Source organism: Panthera onca, chromosome E3 (genome assembly GCF_046562875.1).
Source record: "Panthera onca isolate mPanOnc1 chromosome E3, mPanOnc1 haplotype 2, whole genome shotgun sequence".
NCBI classification, from domain to species: Eukaryota; Metazoa; Chordata; class Mammalia; order Carnivora; family Felidae; genus Panthera; species Panthera onca.
This window is the reverse complement of record NC_138354.1, coordinates 26,936,996-26,962,045: the sequence shown is the minus strand read 5'-3', so window position 1 is coordinate 26,962,045 and position 25,050 is coordinate 26,936,996. Positions and strand designations below refer to the sequence as shown.

General features: G+C 42.7%; 2 protein-coding genes across 4 annotated transcripts in view; both read right to left on the bottom strand.

Annotated features, from left to right (window-relative positions):
• Positions 1 to 553: 553 nt before the first annotated feature.
• COQ7 (coenzyme Q7, hydroxylase) lies at positions 554 to 15,114 on the bottom strand. 2 transcript variants are annotated; one of them, XM_060648625.3, is made up of 7 exons: positions 14,929 to 15,114; positions 10,270 to 10,448; positions 8,724 to 8,838; positions 7,835 to 7,974; positions 7,086 to 7,154; positions 6,585 to 6,663; positions 554 to 715 (listed from the first exon to the last, which is right to left on the bottom strand). In XM_060648625.3, the coding sequence occupies exons 1-6, from the start codon at positions 14,999 to 15,001 to the stop codon at positions 6,586 to 6,588; spliced, it is 654 nt and encodes a 217-aa protein (XP_060504608.1). In that variant the 5' UTR covers positions 15,002 to 15,114; the 3' UTR covers positions 554 to 715; position 6,585. The 2 variants fall into 2 exon arrangements, with proteins under 2 accessions (XP_060504608.1, XP_060504607.1); XM_060648624.3 differs by lacking the exon at positions 554 to 715 and adding an exon at positions 2,879 to 5,995.
• A 4,634-nt stretch (positions 15,115 to 19,748) lies between these two features.
• Positions 19,749 to 25,050, bottom strand: part of TMC7 (transmembrane channel like 7) — a 56,744-nt gene continuing 51,442 nt past the window's right edge. The window contains exons 15-17 of one of the 2 annotated variants that reach the window (XR_013552993.2): positions 22,860 to 22,938; positions 21,718 to 21,855; positions 19,749 to 20,438 (exon numbers count right to left, since the gene is read on the bottom strand). Coding sequence is in view for 1 of the 2 variants with exons in the window: in XM_078440463.1 (XP_078296589.1) it covers positions 21,775 to 21,855; positions 22,860 to 22,938 (160 nt within the window). In the remaining variant the exon portion in view is untranslated. Of the gene's footprint in view, positions 20,439 to 21,676; positions 21,856 to 22,859; positions 22,939 to 25,050 lie in introns of those variants that run through there. The other variant, XM_078440463.1, reaches the window with a different exon arrangement.

Sequence of the window (25,050 nt, the reverse complement as noted above, 5' to 3'; positions counted from 1 at the left end):
CCTGTCGTGTTCTGTCACAGCCCTGCAGGGCTGCCATTTCAGGAGACAGGAGTGGGAGGAAGCACGTCCCCGAAGGCAAGAGAAGCCTTTTAAACCTTTGAAAATACATTCAGCAGGAAAGCGCCTTGTGCTCTGGCAGAGCCAGAAAAGAGCAGTTTTGTGGAAAGGTTTCTTTTGTTCCTCTCTGTTGGGAAAGGTCAAGTTTTCTTCTCCTCAAATCACCGGGTCAAGAAGTTTTAAGGAGGGCCTTAAGGAGGCCCTGGGGTGAGGATTCAGACTTTTTATCACATTCTCGAAAAGTTTGGAACCTCCAAAAAGGGGGAAGAACCCTGAGAGGTCTCTCCTCCTGAAATTCCATAGAACTATGTTCAAAGGTGGTCGCCTAAAGCATCAGAGGTCCCCCAATTTGGTGCTATTAATAGCCCAAATGTCCACCTGACAGAGGAAGAGAGGAAATTAGAAACCAAGGGACCTGGTGGTTAAGTTCGAGGCTCTCCAGCCCCTGCAGACTCTGTTTCCACCTCCTCCTCCATAAAAGGGGTGAGGAAAGTACCTGTTCTGAAGGGCGGTGGTGGGAATGCGGTGGGTGAAGCAGTTAGAGCAGTTCTGCAGGGTGGCAGGAGGCCAGTGTCGCGACAGTGGTGGTGGCTTAGCGGGTCAGAGGGATGAGGTGGATCTATGCATGCTGTCTTAGAAGGATGGCCAGCATAGGTCTCTAAAAGGAAAGCACAAACTGCAGATCAAGACACACAGTATCACTCTGCACAGGGAACACTACAAACCCAAAGGTGTACATGTATGAATAAAAGACTTATTATTTTTTAACATTTATTTATTTTTGAGAGAGCGTGAGCAGGGAAGGGGCAGAGAGGGAGACACAGAATCTGAAGCAGGCTCCAGGCTCTGAGATGTCAGCCAGACGCAGGGCTTGAACTCATGAACAGAAGACCATGACCTGACCCAAAGTCGGATGCTTAACTGACTGAGCCACCCAGGTGCCCCTGAATAAGAGATGTTTTAAAACGAGTCTGGAAAGGTACACAATGAATTCTTAATAGTGGTTACTTCTAGAGATAGATTTGGAAACAGTGTTTTTTGTGTGTGTTTTTTAACCTATATGCAGTTTATATTGTTTCATTTCAAAGCAGCGATTTCTTTGGGAAGTGGGGGGGGGGGGGAGAAAGAAAAAAAATGTACTGTCTTATGTGACAGATTGCTAACAACTAATCACAGAGTAAGGCAAGTGGTCAGTTTCCTGAAAAGCAACAGTGGTCTGCAGAGAGATTTACTTGTCACTGTAAATACCTTTAGCACTGTTGGAATATTTCACCATGTGGATGTGTGCATTTTTTTTTTGTTTTTACAAAAAGTTTTCTTTTTTTTTTTTAATTTTTTTTTTTTTAACGTTTATTTATTTTTGAGACAGAGAGAGACAGAGCATGAACGGGGGAGGGTCACAGAGAGAGGGAGTCACAGAATCTGAAACAGGCTCCAGGCTCTGAGCTGTCGGCACAGAGCCCGACACGGGGCTCGAACTCACGGACCGCGAGATCGTGACCTGAGCCGAAGTCGGTAGTTTTCATTTTTTAAAAATGGCAACTGAAAATTGCATTTAGTCCAGCAAAAATTTACTGAGTGTCAGGCACTGTGCTAAGCTGTGAAGGCATGGAAACGACTAACGTGGTCTCTGCCATCCAGGAGTTCACCGTCTAGTTCAGCTTCTCAAATCTAATGTGCTTAAGTGTCATGTATTGGTTAATTATTGCTGTACTTAACCAGTTACCCCAAAACTCAGCAGCTGAAAACAACAAACATTATCTAACATAGTTGCTGAGAGTCAGAAACTGAGGAGTGGCTTAGCTGGCTGATTCGGAATCCGGGTCCCTCATGATGTTGCAGTCAGGATGTCAGCAGGGGCTGCATCATCTGAAGGCACGACTGGGGCTGCAGGATTCACTCCCAAGATGGCACACATACGTGACTACTGGCATGTATGTTTTCCTAAATTGAGTGATCTCAGAGAGAAAGGTGAAAGCTGCAATGTCTTTTATGAGCCGGCAGCCTTGGCAGTCACACTCAATCATTTCCACCACTTGTTAGAAACAAGTCACTAAGTACAGCCCACATTCAAGGCAAGGGGAACAAGGCTCCACTGAACAGAGGACTATCCAGGAATTTCTGGCCAGAGTAGAAAACCACCACATCTTGTCAAAATGCAGATTCTAATTCAGAAAGTCTGGGGAGGAGCCCTAAATTCTGCATTGCTAAAGTGTTGCCAGGTGATGCCACTAGCTGTTGGTCTGTGGACCACACTTTGAACAGCAAGGGAATCCAAGACATGCAAAGAACTATAGCTCAGGTTGTCTCTTTGGAACTATCCTGCTTGCAAGAATAACATCCTTTGTCCTCCTGGCATCATCTTTGGATGGTGTCCAATTTTGAAATCACATTTTCCCTGAAAGGTCAGAGCAGTAAAGTAAGGGAAAGACAAGATTACCTTGTTAATACACGAGGACAATCTGTAATGGAATTATAAACAATCCCAGGAGGATTCAGAAAATCTCTCTGGTCTTGTTCTGGAAGCTCTCAGAAGCATAAAACATCAGCCATCAGTTCTGAAGCAGGTGCTAAACAAACGGCAGCAAATCTGGGCTTTTAATAAGTATTGTACAAAATGTCTTTATAGGACTAAGACTCCTGACTGCAATACTTACAGAATTAGCTTTGATATGGGAGGGCAAGAAACAGCAAGAGCATCTCAGAAGATTGAGGCTTCTACAGGCTCTGCTGACTTGAAGGGTGGCACATTAAGGAAATCGTTCCCCCATTCAACAGACTGGATTGAAATTGGCTTTCAAATACTGCATAAAACTATAAATAACTATAAATCGTCTATTTTTTATTGCTATGATTCACATTCCATAAAATTCACCATTTTAAAGTGTACAATTCAGCAGTTTTTAAAAATCTGTTCACAAGGTTGTACAGCCACCACCACCAGCTAATTCTAGAACATTCATCACCCCAAAAAGAAACTGTATCCAAAAGCAATTGGTCCTCGTGTCCCGCCATTCTTTACAACCCTAGGCAACCACTAGGTTATTTTCTGTCACTATGGATTTGCCTCTGCTGAACATTTTCATATACACAGAATCCTACAATCTTAGCCTTTTGTGTCTGGCTTCCTTCACTTAGCATTTTTTTTTTTTTTTAATTGTGGTAAGTATACATAACATCATTTAAACATTTTAAGTTTTTATTTATTTTGAGAGAGTGCAAATGGGAGGGGCACAGAGAGAGGGAGACAGAGAGAGAGAGAGAGAGAGAGAGAGAGAGAGAGAGAAATCCCAAGCAGGATCCACAGTGTCAGCACAGAGCACGATGTGGGGCTTGAACTCATCAACTGTGAGATCATGACCTGAGCCAAAGTCATGAGTCGGACACTTAAGTGACTGAACCACCCAGGCATCCCTATCATTTAACCATTTTTATGTGCAGAGGTCAGTGTCCGTAAGTACATTCACACCACCATCTGCCTTCACTATTTTCCTCTTTCCATTCTGAAACTTTGTACCCAAACATCATGTTTTGAAGGGTTTTTATGACCAAAACTGGTCATAAAATACATATTCTATTGTATGGATAGGCTACATGTTGCTTATCTACTCATCGGCTGGTGAACATTTGGATTGTTTCCACTTTTTGGCTATGTAACGTTGCTACAATCATTCGTGAATATGTATTTGTTTGAACATATGCTGTCATTTCTTTGGGGTTTATACCTAGGAGAGGAGTCACCGTGTCACATGGTAACTCCGTATTTAACTGTCTGAGGAACTGCCAGACTGTTTTCCAAAGGGGGCTGCACCACTTTACGTGTCCGTTGCAGTGTGTGCAGATCCAAGTCCTCTACACCCTTTGCCAACACGTTATTTTCCACTATTTGAGCAGCGCCACACTACCCACCGGCCACACTAGTGGTATCTCATTGTGTTTTTCCCTATGACTAATGATTTTACACAGCTTTTCAAATGCTAGTGGCCTGTGTCTTCTTTAAAGATGCATCTATTCAAATCCTTTGCCTATTTTTAATTGGGCTCTTATCGTTGAGTTGTTAAAGCGTTCTTTATATAGTCTAAATACAAATCCCTTATCTGATCTATGATTTGCAAACATTCTTGCTCATTCTTTGGGTTGTCTTTTACCTTCTTGATAGTATTCTTTGAAAGCACCAAAGTTTTTATTTTGATTAAGTCCAATCTATCTGTTTTTTTCTTTTGTTGCTTTATGCTTTTGGCATCCTATGCAGAAAACTAATCTAATCCAGTCACACAGATTTACTCTTATGTCTTCTTCTATGTGTTTTAGCATTACCATTTAGATTTTTAATCCATTTGAGTTCATTTTTATATATATACTGTGAAGCAGGGGTCCAAACTCATTCTTTTGCATGTTTTTTAGTTTAATCATCAGCAAGAAGCATAGAGAATGGCCTTTTAAACATTAAAATAAATAAATAGATAAAAGGGGTGCCTGGGTGGCTCAGTCAGTTGAGCATCCGACTTCAGCTCAGGTCATGATCTCACAGTTCATGAGCTCAAGCACCATGCTGGGCTTTGCACTGATAGCTCAGAGCCTGTTTTGGATTCTCTGTCTCCTTCTCTCTCTGCCCCTCCCCCACTTGTGCTCTCTCTCAAAAATAAACATTAAAAAAATTTTAAAAAGAGAATGGCCTTGAGTTTCTTGGTAGCGTCTTTTTTTTTTTTTTTTTTTTTTTCCTTTTGGCTGGAAGATTTGGAGTTTTATAGCAAATCATATGGTATGGACCCAGAACCCAGGAGCCCAGCCTGGCCCAGTAGCATCTTTTCAATCAATCTGTACTGAATTTTGCTGCGAAGCACATAGTCTTGAATTCTTACATTACTGGTTATGTGAAAATGACTTCTAACAAAGGAGAGCTATTTCTTCATTCAATCCCACTGAAGACTATCTAGTGATCACCTATTATGGGTCAGTGATTAAAACAAAGATTCCTGCCCTACAGAGAGCTTACACTCTTGCAGGGAGAAACAGACAAAAATAAATAAATAAATACATCATGTAATATGTCAGAAGGCGGTAAGTGTTGTGGGGAAAAACTGCAAGAGCTGAGCAAGTGGGATGAGGCAAGCAGTAGGGCGGGGTTTGCAGTTCTGGAAAAGGTGGTCAGGGAGAGCCTCCTTTAAAAGGTGACATCAATAGGGCACCTGGGTGGCTCAGCTGGTTAAAAGGTGACATCAAGCAAAAATCCAAGAGCTGGTGAGGGATCTGGCCATGCAGATATACAGGAAGGAGCACTGCAGGCAGAAAGAGAAGCCACTGCAAATGCCCTAGGACAAGACGGTGCCTGGTATTTTGAGAAATGGCAAGGAGGCCAGTGTGGCTGGAGCAGAATGAGGAAGGAGGAAGTGGTCAGAGGACCAGATCATGCGGGTTCTTAGAGACCATTTTAGGGACTTTGACTTTTGTGCTGAGGAAAGTGGGATAAACCACTGGGGGGGGGGGGGGGTTCCGAGCTGAGCAACAGTAACAAGGTCTGGCTTCTGGTTCAAAGGATCACTCTGGCTGCTGGGTTGAGAATGGATTGTGGGAGGCCAGGCAGGGCAGGAAGAATAGTTGGGAGGCTTCTGAAATAACCTAGCTGAGATGAGGGTGGTTGGGCCCTGAGTGGCAGCAGCTGAGGCCGCAAAAAGGATTTGGTAGAGTCTGCAGGATGTCCTGATTGGATGGGGGTGTGATAAAAGCAGGTGTCAAAGGTGACTCCAGAGATTTTTGGCCTGAGGACCAGAAGGATGGAGTGGCTATTAACTGTGATAAGGAAGGCCACTGGGGTGTCAGGATGGTGGGGTGGGGGTCGAGGAGTTCTGCTTGGGGCACGTGGAACTTGAGATTCTCTCTGACTTCCAAATGGAGGGGACCGGCTGGCAGGTGGATATTTGAAGATGAGAAAGCTGGGCTGAAACAGGAATGTGAAGGAATCAACCACAAGGCAGGATGAGATACCAAGAAAAAGATGACAGACAGAACAGGGCCAAGAACCACAGCCTGGGACCCTCTGGCACTGAAAAATCCAGAGAAGAGGAACAATAGTTAAGGAGGCCACTGGAAACAATGGAGACAATGACAGTCTTCCATTTAACGATGGATTTGACAGTCTTGCTTTGTCAATCTTCAACACCCTCATGTTTTAAATTACCTTTGGTTAGAAGTAAATTCAAATTTTTTTCCCCTTAAAGATTTCTGTTATTTTCTTAATGATTCATTCTTGATGTTTAAAAAAAAAAAATTAACTATGCCCCAAACAAGCAGCAGCTTCGTCTGTTATTAACTGCAACAGACCTGGCCAACAGTCAGCCTTCTGGCGTAAGGTGGCACAGGAGAAAAAAAAAAATCATCACTAGAGACTTTTATTAATGAAATAAAAAAAAAAAAACCTCTTGCAGTTTATTAACAAAATTCATATAATGACAATTGCACATTTCCTTTTCCGCCAATGCCCCTTGTTTAATTACTATCCTTTTTTATAGACAGAAAAGTGGACATACTTTAAAACCTTTCTGATAAATATATTGCCACGCGGCATCCGGCCTGGATAACGCTCTTCAAAACAGCGTATGCTGGAGCCTGTTGAAAACGACAATAAGCAAACAAAAGAAACATGTTCTACGTTCACTTGTAGCAGTAAGATATGGCCTGAAATGGCAGGGCTGCAGCTCTCTGGATAAGACATAAGATCTAAACATTTCTTTTAATTCAAAAGGTTGGGAAGCTTCCACTATTGCCAGAAAATCTGAATCATCTGGTTTCTCATCGGGAAGAGGAAAGAAGCTGCTAGGGGGAAATGATGAGAAAGGAAGCAAGAAATAAGACTTCCCATTGGGAGCAATGCTTTTGCCTGATTTTTTATCAAAGCAAAGTATTGGTTTGCTATCTTTGGTGGTCACTATGAAATCTATTTTTCTGGAAACAAAAATTTTCCCACCCTTTACTCTTCCAAATAAGGTGCCCCGGGCAGCACAAGCAAATAGTAAAGAGAGGTCCCCTACCAGCTGTGCGTCATGTTCAAGGCCTATGTCATGGTGCTCGAGCTCTTCATCCCGAAATTTCCTTATCACCTGGTTAAATAAAAAGAAATCAAAGAAAATCAAAAGAAATCTGTTGTCCTATCTTCTTCTAGAGGCTAAAGCTTCATTCTACGGTCTAAGATAGGGGTAGGCAAAGTTTTTCCTATAAAGGGCGAAAAAGTCAGTTCTTCAAGCTCCGCTGGCTGTATGGGCCTCTCCACAACTACTCAACTCCGCCAATGTTTGGGGGACAGCAGCCACAGACACATTAAAGAATGGGCGTGACTGTGTTGCAACAAAACTTAATTTACAGAAACAGGTGGTTGGCCCCAGGCCAGGGTTTACCAACCCCCAATTTACACTTGAAAAAAAATTAAACAGTTCCCTTATTTGTAATAGAAAATTACATGAAGATATCTATTGGTTAATTTATTTAAGCTGAAGTATTTGTGCTCACAGCATTGGCTCAGAATCTATCAATGATCCAGAAGTGGAGAGAATACAGTTGTGGGCTCAGGAGACACGACATGGCTTCTGGTCCCAGTTCTGCCCGAGCATGTGACCAGGGCACATGACTTGAGCTTTCTGTGTCTTTTGCCTATAGAATGAGGCACTCACCTAGGTTTCTAAGGCCATGTCATTCCCCAACTTGCTATTTTTTTCCTTCCCACCAAGTTGCTTACCTACCCTTTTCGCCCTTATTGGGCTATTTCCAGAGTATATTCAAATACCTGAAGAAGTTCCTCATATTTTTCAGGATCCTCCTCCATCAACGTCCTGATTTGGTTGTTGTAGTGATGTGCTATAGACTCTTCCACAGCCACAGTGCAGGCCATTGCTCCCTCCTTCCCAAGCAGGGCGGTTCCCGCACCTGGAATTGTCAAATCCAGCACAGAAAAGGATGGGACAGACACTACACCGGTGCAGGAGATCATGTCAGGTCAGGGTTCATCAACCGGAGCACTACAGGCTCTAGGGCTCAGTAATTCCTTTTTGTGGGGGCCATCCTGTGCACTGGAGGATACTTTAGCAGTGTCCCTGGCCTCTACCCACTAGAGGCCAGAAACACCCCTGGTTGTGACAACCAAAAATGTCTCTAGACACTGCCAAGCATTCTTAGGAGCAACCCGCCCCCAGTGAAAATCGCTGTTTTAGGTGGTACCAGGTCACACTGTCAAATCCGGAATCACAGAGTAAGAATGCTATTCTCTTTTCAATGTTCTTTTTAGCCCTCTGATTATGGCAAGAAGAAAGTCCTCATCTGGGGTGAGTACATCTTTATTTCTTTCCCAACATTTACTCTTCTCCCTTTTTAAGAGTGAGCAGGTCTTAGAACCTTTGTCAGGGAACATCATCGGGCTACAACTGAATTGCTCTAGTTTTTTTCTTCCTCCGATGTGTTTGTTTTTACTGTACTTTCTATTTATAAAACCACTGATTTAAATCCATAAATATTTAAATAAATTTAAGCCAAAAAAAAAAAAAAGTCAATTTAACTTTAAGAAATATTAAGTCAACAAAAAGGTTGTAAGAGGACACAGAAAGAACTGTGGATTCAGTACTTTAATGATGTAATCGCCCCAGATCCCTAAGCTCAAGCAAGCTCTTCTGGACACATACCCAGTGCAAACCCCACCACGTTCCAGAAGGGCATCAGAATGGTGGGCCGCACCCTAAATGCAACCATCAACTCGTTGAACTTTTTCAAGTGGTCCTTTTCTTGATCCCACATTTTCTGTAAGAAAAACATAAAAATAAATGCAAGCATTACTCAGAGACCACCTGCTACATGCCAAGGAAGCTCCATGCCCTGTCCTTGTGGGAGACAGGAAGCACAAGGGAGATGGAGGAAGAATGAGAACCGCTATTTCTCCCCTTCCCCTTCAACCACCCAAGGAAAAAGCGAAGCATCGGACTAAAAAGCATCTTGGATATGGAGAAGAGAGTGCCAGCAAACCAGGAGAAGAGCCATTATCTCCATTCCAGGTTAGCGGGCCATGAACCATGGATCCAGAAGTTCTGAGACCTGCAAGTGCCTTTTGTGTTTTAATGTTTACTTATTTTTGAGAAAGACAGACAGACAGAATGCGAGCAGGGGAGGGGCAGAGAGAGAGGGAGACACAGAATCTAAAGCAGGCTCCAGGCTCTGAGCTGTCAGCACAGAGCTCCATGCAGGACTCGAATGCACAAACTGCGAGATCATGACCTGAGCCGAAGTCGGATGCTTAACTGACTGAGCCACCCAGGTGCCCAAACACATGCCTCTTTAAAGACAAGGTCCACACTAAAGAGAAATGAGATGCTCAGCCCACTCCGCAATTAGGAGAGCAGAGAATCACCGATTGTGTAATTTCCTTCTAGAATGCTAGAAGTACCATTTACATCAAAGGATTAAGTGGGAAAGACAAAAGAGCTAACACTTAGCTGGCACATCCTAAGCGCCAGGTGCTATCAAATAGATTTATGAAGGCAATTCATTTAATTTGCACTAATTGTCATTATCCCCATTACACAGATAAAGTGAGGCACAGAGAGGTTAAGTAACTTGCCCAAGGGCTCACAGCAGGCAATTTAACTTGTGCTGAGTGTCTATTACATACCAGATGTGGTGTTAGCTGCTCTATGCCAGCTCATTTATTCCTCACGAAAACCCAATGAGGTAGGTATTATCAGTTCATTTTGCAAATGTGGAAATAGAGACCCAGAGAGGTCATGTAACTTCCCCAAGGTCACAGAAGTAGGAGGTGGAAGAAAGCTGGAATGTGAATCTGGGTCTTTGTGACTACAGAGCCCAGGCCCCTCCCTCTGCCTCTCAGTATAAAATATAAAATATCTCCACTGGGAACAGGATCACAACCTCTCAGCAACTGGTGCTTTCACCTCATGTGATGATTCTCAAACGTTTTTAATTGCCCACCCCACAGTGAAATGTTAATACTTCAGATATACCATATATCTGTTTATGTACTATATGTCTCTACTTGATACATACAAATAATAATATACTTTTCCCTCCCTTGACCCCACCTTAGTAACCAATTTTTGTTCTCTTGGGGACAGTACCTCCCTTGACAGTGCATGACGTAATGTGATTCATGACTTGAAGGCCTTTGGATCCCCACGCTATACAGTGAGGCCAGCCTGAGAGGGGTAACAGAGCACCCACCTGAATGACTGGCCCGACACTTGTCCGACCCAGGACGGCCATCTGCCCTGCGTAGATTCGGTTCGCTCCATATTCACCTGCATGATCCACCCGGATTATTCGATCCACAGCTGCCCAATTGATATTGTCTAAAGTCATTCCTGAACTGTAAAATCTGACACTGATTCTTCTTCCATAAGCTGCAATGCAAATGTTTATTCTTCATTACTTTCGGGTAAAACAGATGTTTCCTTTTACAGACAGAAGAAAGGGGTACCTTGGAACTAAGGTCACAGATGACTTCCTCATAGGAAGGATATCCCCATAAATGTATCCTGTTAAACCTGCAGTTTTGTTACTTTAAAAAAATTTTTTTAATTCTTTTTTTTAACGTTCATTCATCATTGAGAGACAGACACAGAGCATGAACAGGGGAGGGGCCGAGAATGGAGAGACACAGAATCTGAAGCAGGCTCCAGGCTCCGATCTGTCAGCACAGAGCCCGACACAGGGCTCGAACTCACAAACTGTGAGATCATGACCTGAGCCGAAGTTAGATGCTTAGCCAACTGAGCCACCCAGGCACCCCATAGTTTTGTTACTTTTTAAAGTAGGCTCTATGCCCAACATGGGGCTTGAACTCATGACCTGAGATCAAGAGTTGCATGCTCTACTGACTGAGCCAGCCAGCCCCCATCCCCTTTTAAAAGTGAATTAATTACCAACACTTAAAACATAGAGTTTACCTAAAGATCTGATTCTTCTGGCTTCATGTTAAACATATAAAGATCTGGAAATACTGAGCCTGTCTTTTCATCAGGCAGTGAAAAAGACAGGCTCAGTATTTAACGTGGCAGTGACCTCTAGATGAGCATGCTTCTCCAGTTCACCTCCCCTCAGGCCTCTTCGTTCCCAATGCTGGCTACATAAGAACTCCTAGGGAGCTGTCAAAACCATGGATGCTCCTCCCCAGTCAATCCCCGAGGTGGGGAGAGGAAGCAGCCATGTTTTTAAAAAGTTCTGTGCAGCCAAGGTTGAGAAAATTGATTTAAGTTCTCTCAAAACACACATGGGCGTTGGATTTTGAGAGCAGAGCCTTACACCTTGAGTTTCATCTCCTTATGGTACATCATCAGTTCAATTGAACTCTTGTCTTCAAAATGTAAATTCTTCAAGATAGATTAAATTTTGTCTTTAAAAAAATCTCCTAAGAGGGGTGCCTGGGTGGCTCAGTCAGTTAACCATCTGACTCTTGGTTTCGGCTCAGGTCATGATCTCGTGGTTTGTGGGATCTCACGCATTGGAATTTTTGGGATTCTTTCTCTCCCTCCCTGCCCCTCCGCTGCTCACATTCTCTTTTTCTCTCTCAAAATAAATGAAATAAACTTAAAAAAGATCTCCTAATCGTTAACGCCTTGATTGTATTCTCTGAGCCTTGCATTAAGGCATCCCCAAAGTTTTTTCCCCTAAGAGCCTTCCAATGTGTTGTTATGTGTATAAGATGTTATCAGCTCTTTTTGTAGATATGAAAATGTGGACCCCATGGACGCAGCTGTCATGTGAACTTTGACTTGTACTGGTGTCATCTTGAGATGTATCTTAAGGCTCTTATGCATGACTACCATATCTTTAACACATACTTCTATTCATTTAGGCTAACTTCAACACCCTGAAAATGTGTGCAAAACTTCACTTTTTTTATTAAAAAAGGTTTGAGTGCTTTGGACACAGGTGATGGGGTAGGTCTGCTGAAATCTGAGTGATTCTGTATTCTGGGGTTTTAAATGCTTCACTAAACAAAGGAGCAAGGATATGGGGGTCTGAGGCCTTGTGACCCAGCTCTAATCCACTCTTCTGCAGGACCTGCTCCATCTCACTGTGCCTGCCTGACTCAAGAAACTGGATGGAGTCCAGGAACTGGACACCAAAAACTAGATGGAGTGCAAGTTCTGCTGAGTGTAATGTACCACTCAGATCTGTGCCATCAGACAGTGGGTCACTGTGGTCCAGTTTTTGTGATTTCTTATTATTTTATTATCATTATTTTTAAAATTTTATTTTGAGAGAGAGAGAGAGAGAGAGAGAGCAGGGGAGGGGCAGAGAGCGAATCCCAAGCAAGCTCTGCACTGTCATTACAGAGCCCGACATGCGGCTCAAACTCACAAACCGTGAGATCATGACCTGAGCTGAAATCAGGAATCAGATACTTAACTGAGACACCCAGGTGCCCCCATGACCATGTTCTCGTATGGAGAACAATTTGACACATTTGACAAAGTCAGGGTTGCCTGTCCAAAGTTTTCTCCTCCAGGTCCAAGGACTGATGCTCCCATGAATCTTACCTCCTTACAGAAATAGGACTCCTAGGAATTGGAATTGAAAACAATGAGCTGGCTCTACTTCTCAAGATAATCTTGTTTGCTTGTTCTTTCATTTGTTACTCCCATCCCAAAACATGTTAATAGGAAAGAACTTACAGCCCAGGACTCGTTTTCTAAAAACACATTTCACGAGAAATAGCAAGGGGCTGAGTACACAGGATGAGTGTAAACACACAGCTGACTTCTGATGGGCAGGACTGTATTTGTACTAAAAACATACCACACAGTTCCCCAGCACTGCACTTTTCCAGGCTCAGGCACCTAATAAATGATTTTTTGTGGGGTGTGTGGAGGATTGGGTTGTATTATTTGCCATTTTTATCTTTTCACAATCTCTGTAAGGTATCTTTAAAAAGTATGGGATGAACCACAGAAGGAGCACAGAGCTAGAGCCAGAAACTGTGTCCTGTTTGTTTTATTTAAGTTTACTTATTTATTTTGAGGGAGAAGCGAGTAGGGGAGGGGCACAGACAGAATTGCAAGCAGGCTCCACACCAGCAGAGCTGAGCCTGACATGGGGCTCGAACCCACGAACCATGTGAGATCATGACCTGAACTGAAACCAATAGTTGGACGCTTAACCGACTGAGCCACCAAGGCACCGTATACATGTTCTATTCTCTAACACTAACCTTGGACAAATCAGAATTGCCATTTCTTACATATAAAATTGGCAATAATCAGGTTTTTTCCTTTTTAAGGAAACCTACAATAGTAACACTTTTCTTACTGAATTATCATGAAGATAAAATGAGATAAAGGAAGCAAAGTAACTTTATAAGTGATAAAGAATGATTTTTATTGTTATGCTCATTGGCTCAACAAAAGAGCATTAAAAGTCATGTTTAAAAATCCTGCATTGAGTTTTGCCTGCATTGTCACACACTTTAAAATTGTGAAAAAATAAGTTGAGGCCCTGTGCTAGAAGCTCTCAAATGTATCATTTTAAGTTAGTGCTTTCCCACAGTGTGAAAAATCTAATAATGATGGTACCTAGGAGATTTAAAGTAGTATACAGGAAGATCTTAAGTGGCTTATGAACATGCATTTAATAACACCCACGTAGTTAAGAGTTACTCTTTTAAATTCTTTTGCAATCCCTTTGATTTCATCAAGGAGAATGTCTCAGTTTACAAATACCTTCCTAATACTTGCTAATCTTTTTTTTCCTCCACCCAGAAAGACTGTTCGGGGTTCAAGTCTTGGTAGGCAATAGTATCTAATACAACGTACTTTTTGTTTTTAACCCATTCATTTTTTGATTAGTCTATTTGGGCCAGGCAATACTTGGTTTTCCGTCTTCACCATAAGAACTTAGCTTCCGTGAAATTATTTAATTTAAAAATGGAACACACTGACGTGCTCAGTCGGTTGAGCATCCTGACTCCGGCTCAAGTTACGACCTCTAGGTTTGGTGAGTTGGAGCCCCACCACATCCGGCTCACTGCTGTGAGACTGTCAGCTCAGAGCCCGCTACGGATCCTCTGTCCTCTTCTCTCTGTCCCTCCCCCGATTGTGCTCTCCTCCCCCCATAAAAATAAATATTTTTAAAAGATGGAACACGGTTATAGAAAAAACACATTTGGTAATCAAAAGTACAAGTGATATTGCTAAAAGGTAAAAATCTTCAGGTGGTATACGAACGACTTAACTTTCAGAAAACGACTTCACAATTTTCTGAGGCAGCTCTGATGAAAAGAGGATAAGAGAAGGACCCAGGATCCTAACTCATCTCCCTACTCCAAACTCTATGCCCCTTCCACTACCCAGGTGCTTCTCAAACTTTCTAGTACATGCAAGACATTCGAAGGTCTAGCTAAACTACAGACAATGCGACCTTTTAAGTCAGGAGTGGGACCTGCACTTCTAACAAGCCCACGCGGCAGATCGCGCGACTACTTTGCCTAGCAGGGCTCCAAAAGAAGGCTATGATGACGCCCATCGACACTGAACTTGCAAGGTCTCCCTCCACCTGTCCTCAGCCTGGAATGCCGACGACACCGGCAGTGACGTCCCGTCAGAGGTGTACAATTATGTCATTCTCCCGCGTGCCAACTGCGAACGGACACTCCAGCGCGCCCCAGCCGAAAACCACGCCCTCCCGCCCCACATTCCCCCAGACCACCACAAACCCCGCCCCTCCTGTCAGCAGTCCGAGTTTCCCATTTCGCAGTGGCGCGCCGTCGCAGTCCTATGACGTCTACGACGTCTGCCCCGTGACCTCTCCGGCCCAAGTCACAGGCGAAAATTCCCTGGTTCGGCGGTTTAGCGCGCTTATGCGGCCGCGCTGGTTCTTTACCTGGGAGAGGCCGCAGGGCGCCCGTGCGCAGCCGCCACAGGGAGCGAACCGCCGCCGCCCCCGCGCAGCTCATTGCTGTGACAAGGTAACCGCTGCCCTGAGCGCAACGGCCAAACGTGCGCTCAGCGCAGACTGATGACGCACAGCAGACGTAAGACAGACACTGCCCGCCCTGGCAGCGGTGGGAACGCCCCTAGGCCCCTGCTTCCATTCGATTGGTTGGAAAGGGCAAAGGAAAAGATGATATTGGGTATGATCACCATCAATCACTCAGGAGTCCGACGTTTCTAAAGGAGACTTGGGTTGCTAGGGAGTTGAGGATGCTAAATTGCTTTTCCCAAGATGCCGACTGGGTAGATTCCTGGGAAAGAGGGCCAAGAGGGAACTCTTTATTGTCACAGCTGTTGTACTTTGTTTTACCAACATGGAAGGAGAGTTTTCCCTATGTGTATCCCACATCCTGCATCCACTTGTAGAAGTTGCATGACGAAATTAAATTCACCGCATGGTCAATAGTGTCTCTAGGTGATGGTTCTAACAGCCGACTTAAATTCTTAGTTTTTTTCTCTAATTTTAGGTTTTGTATAGAGAACATGGTTTTTGTTTCGTTGTTTGTCTCCACTTTACGATTGATGTGTATCTTTATTGATGCAAATTGTTTTGAGGGGTGTGGGGTGGGGAAAAGAAGATTTTGCAACCATATCATGCTTTTGAAAGTGAATGCCCAATGTGTGCGTGCAGGCTCATCAATTCTGGCAAATGTACCACTCCGGTGGGGGGATGTTGAGAATGCAGGGGAACTATGCATGTAGGGGAAAAGGGTCATTTCCACTTTCCTGTCAATTTTTCTGTGATCCTGAAACTACTTAAAAATTTTTATCAAAAAAATTTTGTGGAATATTTTTTAAATAACGCACATCCACTGACTACGTCAAGGGATCTAACCAACAGAAATTTTCCAAATATAGGATATATATTTGAAGGCAAAAAATCAAAGATGCGTATCTGGAAGGAGATATAACAAAACATTTAATTTCAGTAACGTCTGAGGGTTGGGATTGTTAAGAAAGGGGCTTTCACTTTCTACTTTACACCCTTGAACTATATATTTTTTCCAAGTTATAAAACATTTAATATAATTTATATTAAAAAAAAATTTAACGTTTATTTATTTTTGAGACAGAGAGAGACAGAGCATGAACAGGGGACACTCAGAGAGAGGGAGACACAGAATCTGAAACAGGCTCCAGGCTCTGAGCTGTCAGCACAGAGCCCTACGTGGGGCTCGAACTCATGGACCGCGAGATCATGACCTGAGCTGAAGTCAGCCGCTTAACCGACTGAGCCACCCAGGCGCCCCAATATAATTTATATTTTAATAAAATATTTAATACAGTTGTTTCAAACTTTTCTAACACAGTACAGTAATTATAAATTATGGCGAACTATTCCATAGCTTTTTAAACCCAAGCAATTAGTGTGAGGATGATGTGACCTTCTAATGTAAAGCTGAGTGTAAACTTGTCTCTCAAAAGCCCTAAAACATTCTTACTAAACCTTTAGTGTAATCCCATCCCACATTGACAAAAATTTATGGAAGTCCAAGTTATTGTCAGGAAAAATTGAAAACAAAATGTTAAGCAGCAAAGGAATGTTAGAAATTATGACCCATCTTTATGATGTTATGTAGCCCATTGAAATGTTTATAAAGAACTTTTGATAACATGAAATAACACGGTAAGTGAAAAGAATACCAACATTTTTTTTCTTTCTTTTCATCCCATCCTCCCTCCCTTTGTGCTTTCTATCTTAAGAGGAATTAGGCAAGATTAGCAGTGAATGTCAATAAATGGTGCTTATATGTGATTTTTTTCTCTGTACCTTTCAGTGTTCTCAATATTTTCTATAACAAGTATTTTTATAAGGAGAAAACAAAATTTCAGAAAGAAAAAGTGTATTAGTCCCTAACTCCATTCTCAAAAATAAAAGTAACCATATGTATTATTTTCCATTTTAAAGGGAATTTTATCTCAGAAAGGTGAAGACACGAAGCAAGTAGCAAAGCCGTTCCAGGTCCCTAAGCATCCCATGCATTGGAGAGAAAATACAGAAAATGGAATTTACTAATAAAGCCATACCCTATATAAAGAAGATACATTCAGAAATCCTGTCTTCCCAGGGATCAGACCTTGCAGCTCCACTCTGGCAAAATGGATTGTCTTCTTCATCATTACTTACTCCTGAGTAGCTGCTATCAGATATTGCCAACTTAAGAATTAATGCAAACAAAACCCTTGCCCAGCTGGATTCTTCTCTTTGCTGGGATGAGAATATTCTGTGATTGCAAGAACATGCAAGGCTGCCTTGAGAAAGAACAAGAACATGTTCTGGGGGAACCCTCTGATGCACTGTTGGTGGGCATGCAAACTGGTGCCGCCATTCTGGAAAACAGTGTGGAGTTTCCTCAAAAAGTTAAAAAACGGACTACCCTACGACCCAGCAATTTAAGCAGATTTATAGCCTTTGATATTTATCCAAAGTCTACAAAAATACTGATTTGAAAGGGCACATGCATCCCAATGTTTATAGCAGTATTATCAACAACAGCCAAATTATGGAAAGTGCCCAAATGTCCATCAACTGATGTATGGATAAAGAAGATGTGATGTGTTGGGGCACCTGGGTGGCTCAGTCAGTTAAGCGTCTGACTTGAACTCAGGTGATGATCTCACAGTTCATGAGTTCGAGCTCCACTTCGGGCTGTGTTGACTGCTCAGGGTCTGGAGCCTGCTTCGGATTCTGTGTCTCCCCCTCTCTCTGCCCCTCTCCTCTTCACGCTCTCTCTCAAAAATAAATAAACCTTAAAAATTTTTTTGAGGGGCGCCTGGGTGGCTCAGTTGGTTAAGTGGCCGACTTCAGCTCAGGTCATGATCTCGCGGTCTGTGAGTTCGAGCCCTGCGTCGGGCTCTGTGCTGACAGCTCAGAGCCTGGAGCCTGTTTCAGATTCTGTGTCTCCCTCTCTCTGTCCCTCCCCCGTTCATGCTCTGTCTCTCTCTGTCCCAAAAATAAATAAACGTTGAAAAAAAAAAAAATTAAAAAAAAAAAAAAAAAAAAAAAATCTTAAAAAAAATTTTTTTTAAAAAAGATCGTGTGTGTATATGTATATGTGTATACATGTATATATGTGTATATATAATGGATATTATATATAATGGACATATATATAATGGAATATTACTCAGCCATCAAAAAGAATGAGATCTTGCCATTTGCACCTATATGGATGGAGCCAGAGTGTATTATGCTAAGCAAAATAAGTCATTCAGAGAAAGACAAATACCGTATGATTTCACTCATATGTGGAATTTAAGAAACAAAACAGATGAACACAGGGGAGGTGAGAAGGGAGAGAAGCAAACCATAAGAGACTTTTAACTAAAGACAGCAAACTGAGGGTTGCTAGAATGGAGGTGGGGGGTGGGATGGACTAAAATAGGTGATGGGCATTAAGGAGGGCACTTGCTGCATTGAGCACTGCATATTATAAGTAAGTGATGAATCACTAAATTCTACTCCTGAAACCAGTATTATACTATATGTTAACTAACTAGAATTTATATTAAAATTGGAAATAAAATCTAAGAATAGAAAATAATAGAAAATTAAAAAAAATATATGTTTTGTTTTAAATTTTATTCCTTTGATTTAAAAATTTATGAATTTTAGGGGCACCCGGGTGACTCAGTCGGTTAAGCATCTGACTTCAGCTCAAGGTCATGATCTCAGGGTTCGTGATCAAGCCCCACATCGGGCTCTGTGCTAACAGCTCAGAGCCTGGATCCTGGTTCAGATTCTGTGTCTCCCTCTCTCTCTGCCCCTCCCCTCCTTGTGCTCTGTCTCTGTCTCTCAAAAATAAATAAATGTTAAAAAAAATTTTAATTAAGAATTTTAAATTCCAATAAAGCCCTGTTTTGTAGGCAAAAAAAAAAATAATAGTAACAAGAACCTTCTTTAGGAGAATGGAGCAGAACAGGGAAATAGAGACAATAGAGACATGATTGGAGGGACTTTTAAAACTCCCCATGTTTGTAACAGGAGAGGGTGGAGGGCAGTGTTGGTGAGTTGAAAATAAAGTACCTAGCAAGGAACATATCCTTATGGAAGTACACAATGATACAATGGGATGCTATGTAGCTATTAAAAAGATACAATGGGATGCTATGTGGCTATTTATATGGAAAGATCTTCAAGATGTTATTAAGGAGGAAAAAGGGAGAAGCTCAGAAATATACATTTTTCATGCATTTAACCACACATATATATCTATTTGAATATGTATTATAATTTTCTGGGAAAAGAAAATAAACATCATTAGCAGTGGTTCCCTCTGGGGGGTGGAGGATTGGGAGAGGAGTGCTTGAAATAATTTTATGTGTTTTTAGTTTAAAACACATACCTATACTCCTTCCTGGCTTCGGTAGAGCCAAGGAGTCTTAAAAGCACTCATCTGATGACTGCATTAAACCCTCTGTCATTTGGGGCGCCTGGGTGGCTCAGTCAGTTGACTTCAGCTCAGGTCATGACCTCATGGTTGGGGGAATTGAGCCCCACTGGGCTCTGTGCTGAACATGGAGCCTGATTGGGATTCTCTCTCTGCCCCTTCCTTGTGCACACTCTCTCTCAAAATAAATAAACTTAAAAAAAAAACAAAAACAACACTTCTGTGATTCTAGGAAAAGGCAAAGAACAACTTTACAAACTATTAGTTTTCCACAATCACTTCATTGCTGACAAGAAACGTCCAGGAATTCAAATATACGCAAACACATTTTAAAACCTTCAAGACACTGTTTAATCAGTAGTTTTAAGGCACATTTGTTAGACCTGTACTTCAACAATTATACAGACATCACTTGAAGTTATTAAAGTTATCAAAATATATAAAAACATTCAAGTAAGAGGTATGCAAATCAGCAGCATTTAACCAAAATGAATATATTAGCATACTTCAGTATCAATTTTATAACAGGGAAAGAAAATGGAGTTTCCATCTCACACACTTACATTTGTACACACACATGCGCACACACACACACAAACTTGACTGTTCTCAGAAGCATGGTGAAAGCAAAAACATATAAGTAAGTGCAGTAGGTAAAAATACCAACAATTAGAATTTTTTTCAAGTGAGGATAGAGTGAACTTTTGGTTACTCAAAATTCTGTGATACTAGTTATTAGCCAGAAAGGCTCATTTGTCTCACAGGTACAAAAGTATCACATGTTAATGGTAACTTTGGGGAACAGCAAGAAAATGATCTGGCAAAGGGACAAATATATAGAAATGTGTAAACTGTGGAAAGCATACTTTGCTCCTCAGAGCAAGGGGTCCATCGTTTTGACTAATGGCGGGTTGGGGGTGGGGATGGGAATACTCTTAGCAGAGCACAGCTTTCCAAAACAGGTACCCAGCTTTAAACTCCAGGTTACTCCCGAGGAAAGGTTTAGAGCCTGTGAAAGGAAGGAAAACAACAGAAGAAAGGCTCCGATGGTCTGTTACAAAACTCAGTACTTTAAAAAAGATTCTGAAGATAATTAAGACACAAACTGATTACGTGAAACCATAACTTAGGCTTACTAAAAGGTTCAGAGCTATCAATTCCATGTAAGTTTATGATGAGGTATTTATTGCATGTGGTTTTTGCTGTAACGGAAATCTTAAGCAATACTCTGCCTATCATGTAAAATAAAACTTAAAATTTTAGGCACAAGGAAACAATAGCCCTGAACATATGGCATTGCAGATGCCAGCATTCAGTGTCCTCTGGGACACTTGCACAGGCTGGTCTGATGCTGCAACCCCTGATCCTCAAACACTTACACACATAAACCATGGCCCCCTGTGCTCCGTGCACATACTCAACTGCCCTTTCCAGCCTGGCTCTGAAATGTGAAGTGTCCATGAGAAACAGGGACCTCAGTGCAGGAAGGAAAATGGCATTTGGAAGACTTGAAAGACAAGCTTTGCCTCTTAATTTTGATACCCAGGGCCCTCTGCTAAGTCTCAGAACTCAGGACCAGAAGGGAACTCAGGACCTATGGATACCCAGCACCTTAGAGACAGCTCCCCCCCAACCCTGAGCACCTCCCCACCCCCGAGTAATAAGGCGGCAGCAAAATACCCAGGAACTAAGACATCAAGGCCCGCAATCCACAGCATTCCCCTCCTCCCCAAACTTAACCTTATTCACACAGCAGGGATGGCTTTTCTCTCTCATATTACTACCAGGTAACTGGACTTATATAGCCACCCTCTCCATGTTTCCACCATCCGTTTCAAACATCTCAATTCAAGGATTTCTCTTCATGAAAAAAAAAAAAAATCAGGCCTCAGAACCATTTAAAAAGGATTACTACTTCTTAAGGAACACTTTTCAGCCTAAAACTCCAGAACCTGGTTCAAAAGAACGAGCCCAGTCTCATGAACAGATGACTCCCACAATTAACTATAAAAGACAACACAAATGCACTTTGAAAAATATAAAAGGGCTCTCCTCCTCAAATTTTGTTCTATCAGCCTAAATGGCTAAGTAAGTTAGTTTTGTGGGGGATCACCAAGCTGCTGGTCTATAGGCAAACCAGGTTTGAACCTGGTCTTCTAAGACACTAAAATGGGGGGGCTGGGTTACATTAGGGGTGGGTTACAGCCACCGCAGCTGCATAATATGGAGCTACTTTCAGGAAAAACCTCAACTCCAGAAAAATATATTTTAAAATCTCTGCTCCAAACCCAGGTGGACTCTGTAGGCTCAGCAGGTCAGCTTCTGAGCAACACGCAGTAGGATCCTCACTGCCAGTCTAGACGGTTCTTCATATCCCTCTGGGCTTCTGTTAGTTTCTGAATTAGATAACGCTTGTCACGACTTTCCTAAGGACAGAGATGGGTGCAAGAGCACATTCAATATTTTTGGATACATGTATCATCATTTCAACCTAATAAATTGCCTGTCAGACTCACGGTTAATGATCCTAACCCCCGGATGGTTGTAATGGCCTCCAAACTGGTCTGCCTCTGGCACTCTTGCCCCTCCATGGCCCCTTGTCCACAAAGTGGCCAACAGTCTTGTAAAAATGTACATCAGGAGGCGCCTGGGTGGCTCAGTTGGTAAAGCATCTGACTTCAGCTCAGGTCACGATCTTGCGGTTTGTGGGTTCAAGCCCTGCGTTAGGCTCTGTGCTGACAGCTCAGAGCCTGGAGCCTGCTTCGGATTCTGTCTCCCTCTCTCTCTGCCCTACCCCTGCTCATATTCTCTCTCTTTCTTTCTCTCTCAAAAATAAACAAACATTAAAAAGAAATGTACACCAGACTGCTACTGAACACATTTCACTGGTTTCCCATCACATTCAGAATTAAACTCAATCTTCTCAACAGAGCCTTCAGACTGTGCTGTGACCCCGGCTGATAAGCCACCATCCTCCAGCCCCAGGGGTGCCCTCACTGTCCCCTCTGCCTGTTACTGTCATCCCCAAGACCTCCCACAGCATTCAAGTCTCAGCTCCAATGTCACCTCCTCAAAGTGGGCTTCAGTGGCCACCATCGACAGCAGATGGCCACTCATCTTGTCTGTGTTCTCTTCACGGCAGTTACTGCTATTGAAATTTATCACTTTTTCTGTAACTATTTAGCAATCTTGTCTCCCTTTATCACCACTGTATCCCAGCACAGTGTGAAGAGCAGGGAGTGATCAATACACATGTTGAAGGACTGGATGAATGAATCTGGGGAAGGCCCGGCCTGAACGCAGAGTTTAGGGAAGTGGTGGTGAGCGGGGCCACAGCATTCCACCCTCTCCCTGGGAAAAGTGCCACTTTCTGTTAGATGTCCTGGGTAAAGGTCCCCAGCCATGACCCTCTGGACCTGCTCTTCCTTACCAGGGACAGCTGCTCTCGGAGCTGGACCACCACCCGCTTGTGTGCTCCGGCAAGGGCGATGAAATAAAACATAATGAGGCTGCAACACAAGGTGGAGAGGTCAGTAGGGAGTTTGCACCATTTGAAGGCCACTAGAAAAACCACCTGATCCATTTTGCCCAGGACAGTTTTACTGTTGTTAGGAAAAGAAGGAAGGAAAAAAAGAGAGGGAGGGAGAAATGAATGGAAGAAAGGAAGGAAGGAAGGAAGGAAGGAAGGAAGGAAGGAAGGAAAGGGAAGAAGAGAAAAGGAAAGGAAAAGGAAAAAGAAAAAGAAAGACAAAACTCATTCATCCTAAGCAGAAGGCAATCAGAAACGGCCCCAGAGGGGTTGTGAGTTGGCAGTGGTAGCAGAGACTGATTCATGCCTTGCTTTTTAAGCTAATATTAAAAGTTGTTGCTGTTCCCTTGGCACATAGAATATGATAGGGAGAGACAAGGAAATGGTCCAGAAAGTCAGCTCAGCATAGAATGCACTGGATGTGGATAATCACTGTGGAACCCCCCTCGTCTCAGTTTCCTCATCTGTAAAATGGAGATAATATAGTAAACCCCAGGGACAACAAGCCTAGGATAATACATTTTTGAATAAAAGCAACTGGCAATTAGCTCCTATCTTCCATGTAGTCCCAGATCTCAAAGTGGGGTGAGTGAAATGACTGTCTTTGAGGTGAGGGACAAGTGGAGTGGAGCGCAAGCCCCCAGGAAAAGAGTAGGCAACTCATTCCATTCCATGAAGGGGAGGTGGTTTCCTGTCCAATCTCCCCAGATAGGGCTGAGGAAATGAGGGCCACTGGACACTGATATCAATGAAACTCTTCTAGAAGATACCATGGCCACAGGAAAAGAATGGCCAGATCAGGTAACCGCCACCAGATGGCGTCAGCCAAATGACAGCTGGAGTAAATGCACAGGGCCAGGAGTCTCTGCATCCTGGGGTCCTCAGAATTCCAGGCTGGTTGTCTGCACAGCTCCCCCAAACCATGTTGTTAATCTCATCAAAGGTATCATGCCTTTAACAAATACATTTCTGAAGCTCACTTCTTTCATTGGGTGGGGTTTTACTGTAAGAATATCTCTATCATGGGGTAAATTGCGGTGATTTCATTCATTACAGTTAATACATACCAGCTACAATCAATTCTAGTTATTTGTGGTAGTTCTATTCTATAAAGCTTCTAGGAACACCTGATTAGTGAATTCTGAACCAATGGCCCTAGGGGAAATACAAGGGGAGGTTCCTTGAGTCACTGGTCACAACATTTTTGTCAACTGATCAATACCTTGTCTTATGTTTCTTATTCATTGAGCAAATCAGCTATCAATACGTAATCTTGCTTCTGTTTAAAGATAATTTAGTTACCATTATTGTTGATTCCTTAACTCTGAACTCGGTGTCAACAGTACCATAACCCATGCCTGAATGAAGCTTATCTAACATACAGATTTTCTTTGTAAGGCATATCTCAGCCTCTTTGCACTTAGGAACATGAGAAGCACTTCAGCACTATGCTTGGGACGGTTTTATACTGGGAAATGAGCCACCAAAAGCACAAAATGCAAGAAACATGGCACTAAATAGGTCACCAAAGACATTTGTAGTACGAAAGCAGAAAGAAGATAGCAGGCTTATTGCCTTGTTTGACCTCAGCTGTTTACATGCATGCTATGGTCTGAATGTGTGCCCGCAAAATCCGTACGCTGAAATCCTAATCCCAAGGTGATGGCATGAGAAGGTGGGGCCTCCGGGAGGTGATTAGGTCCCTCACAAATGGCATTAGCGCCCTGATAAAAGGGACCCTAGAGAGCTAGCTCAGCCCTTCTGCTATGTGAGGACACCAGAAGTCTGTAAGCCAGAAAAGGGCTCTCCCCTAATCATGCTGATCTTGGACTCCCAGTCTTCAGAACTGTAAGAAATAAATTTCTGTTGTTATAAGCCACCTAGTCTATGATATTTTGTTATAGCAGACCAAACAGACTAAGACAATGCCCTTTGGGTGACTCAAATTTTTTGCTACCCTGTGCAAGTCCACAAATGACCATGAAACTGATGGTTTGAAACTGATTTTGGGGGTTGTAAAATATTTTAGCAAGTAGGCATATTCACAATACAAAAAAAAAACACCTTGAGATCTATGAATAACGAAGACAGA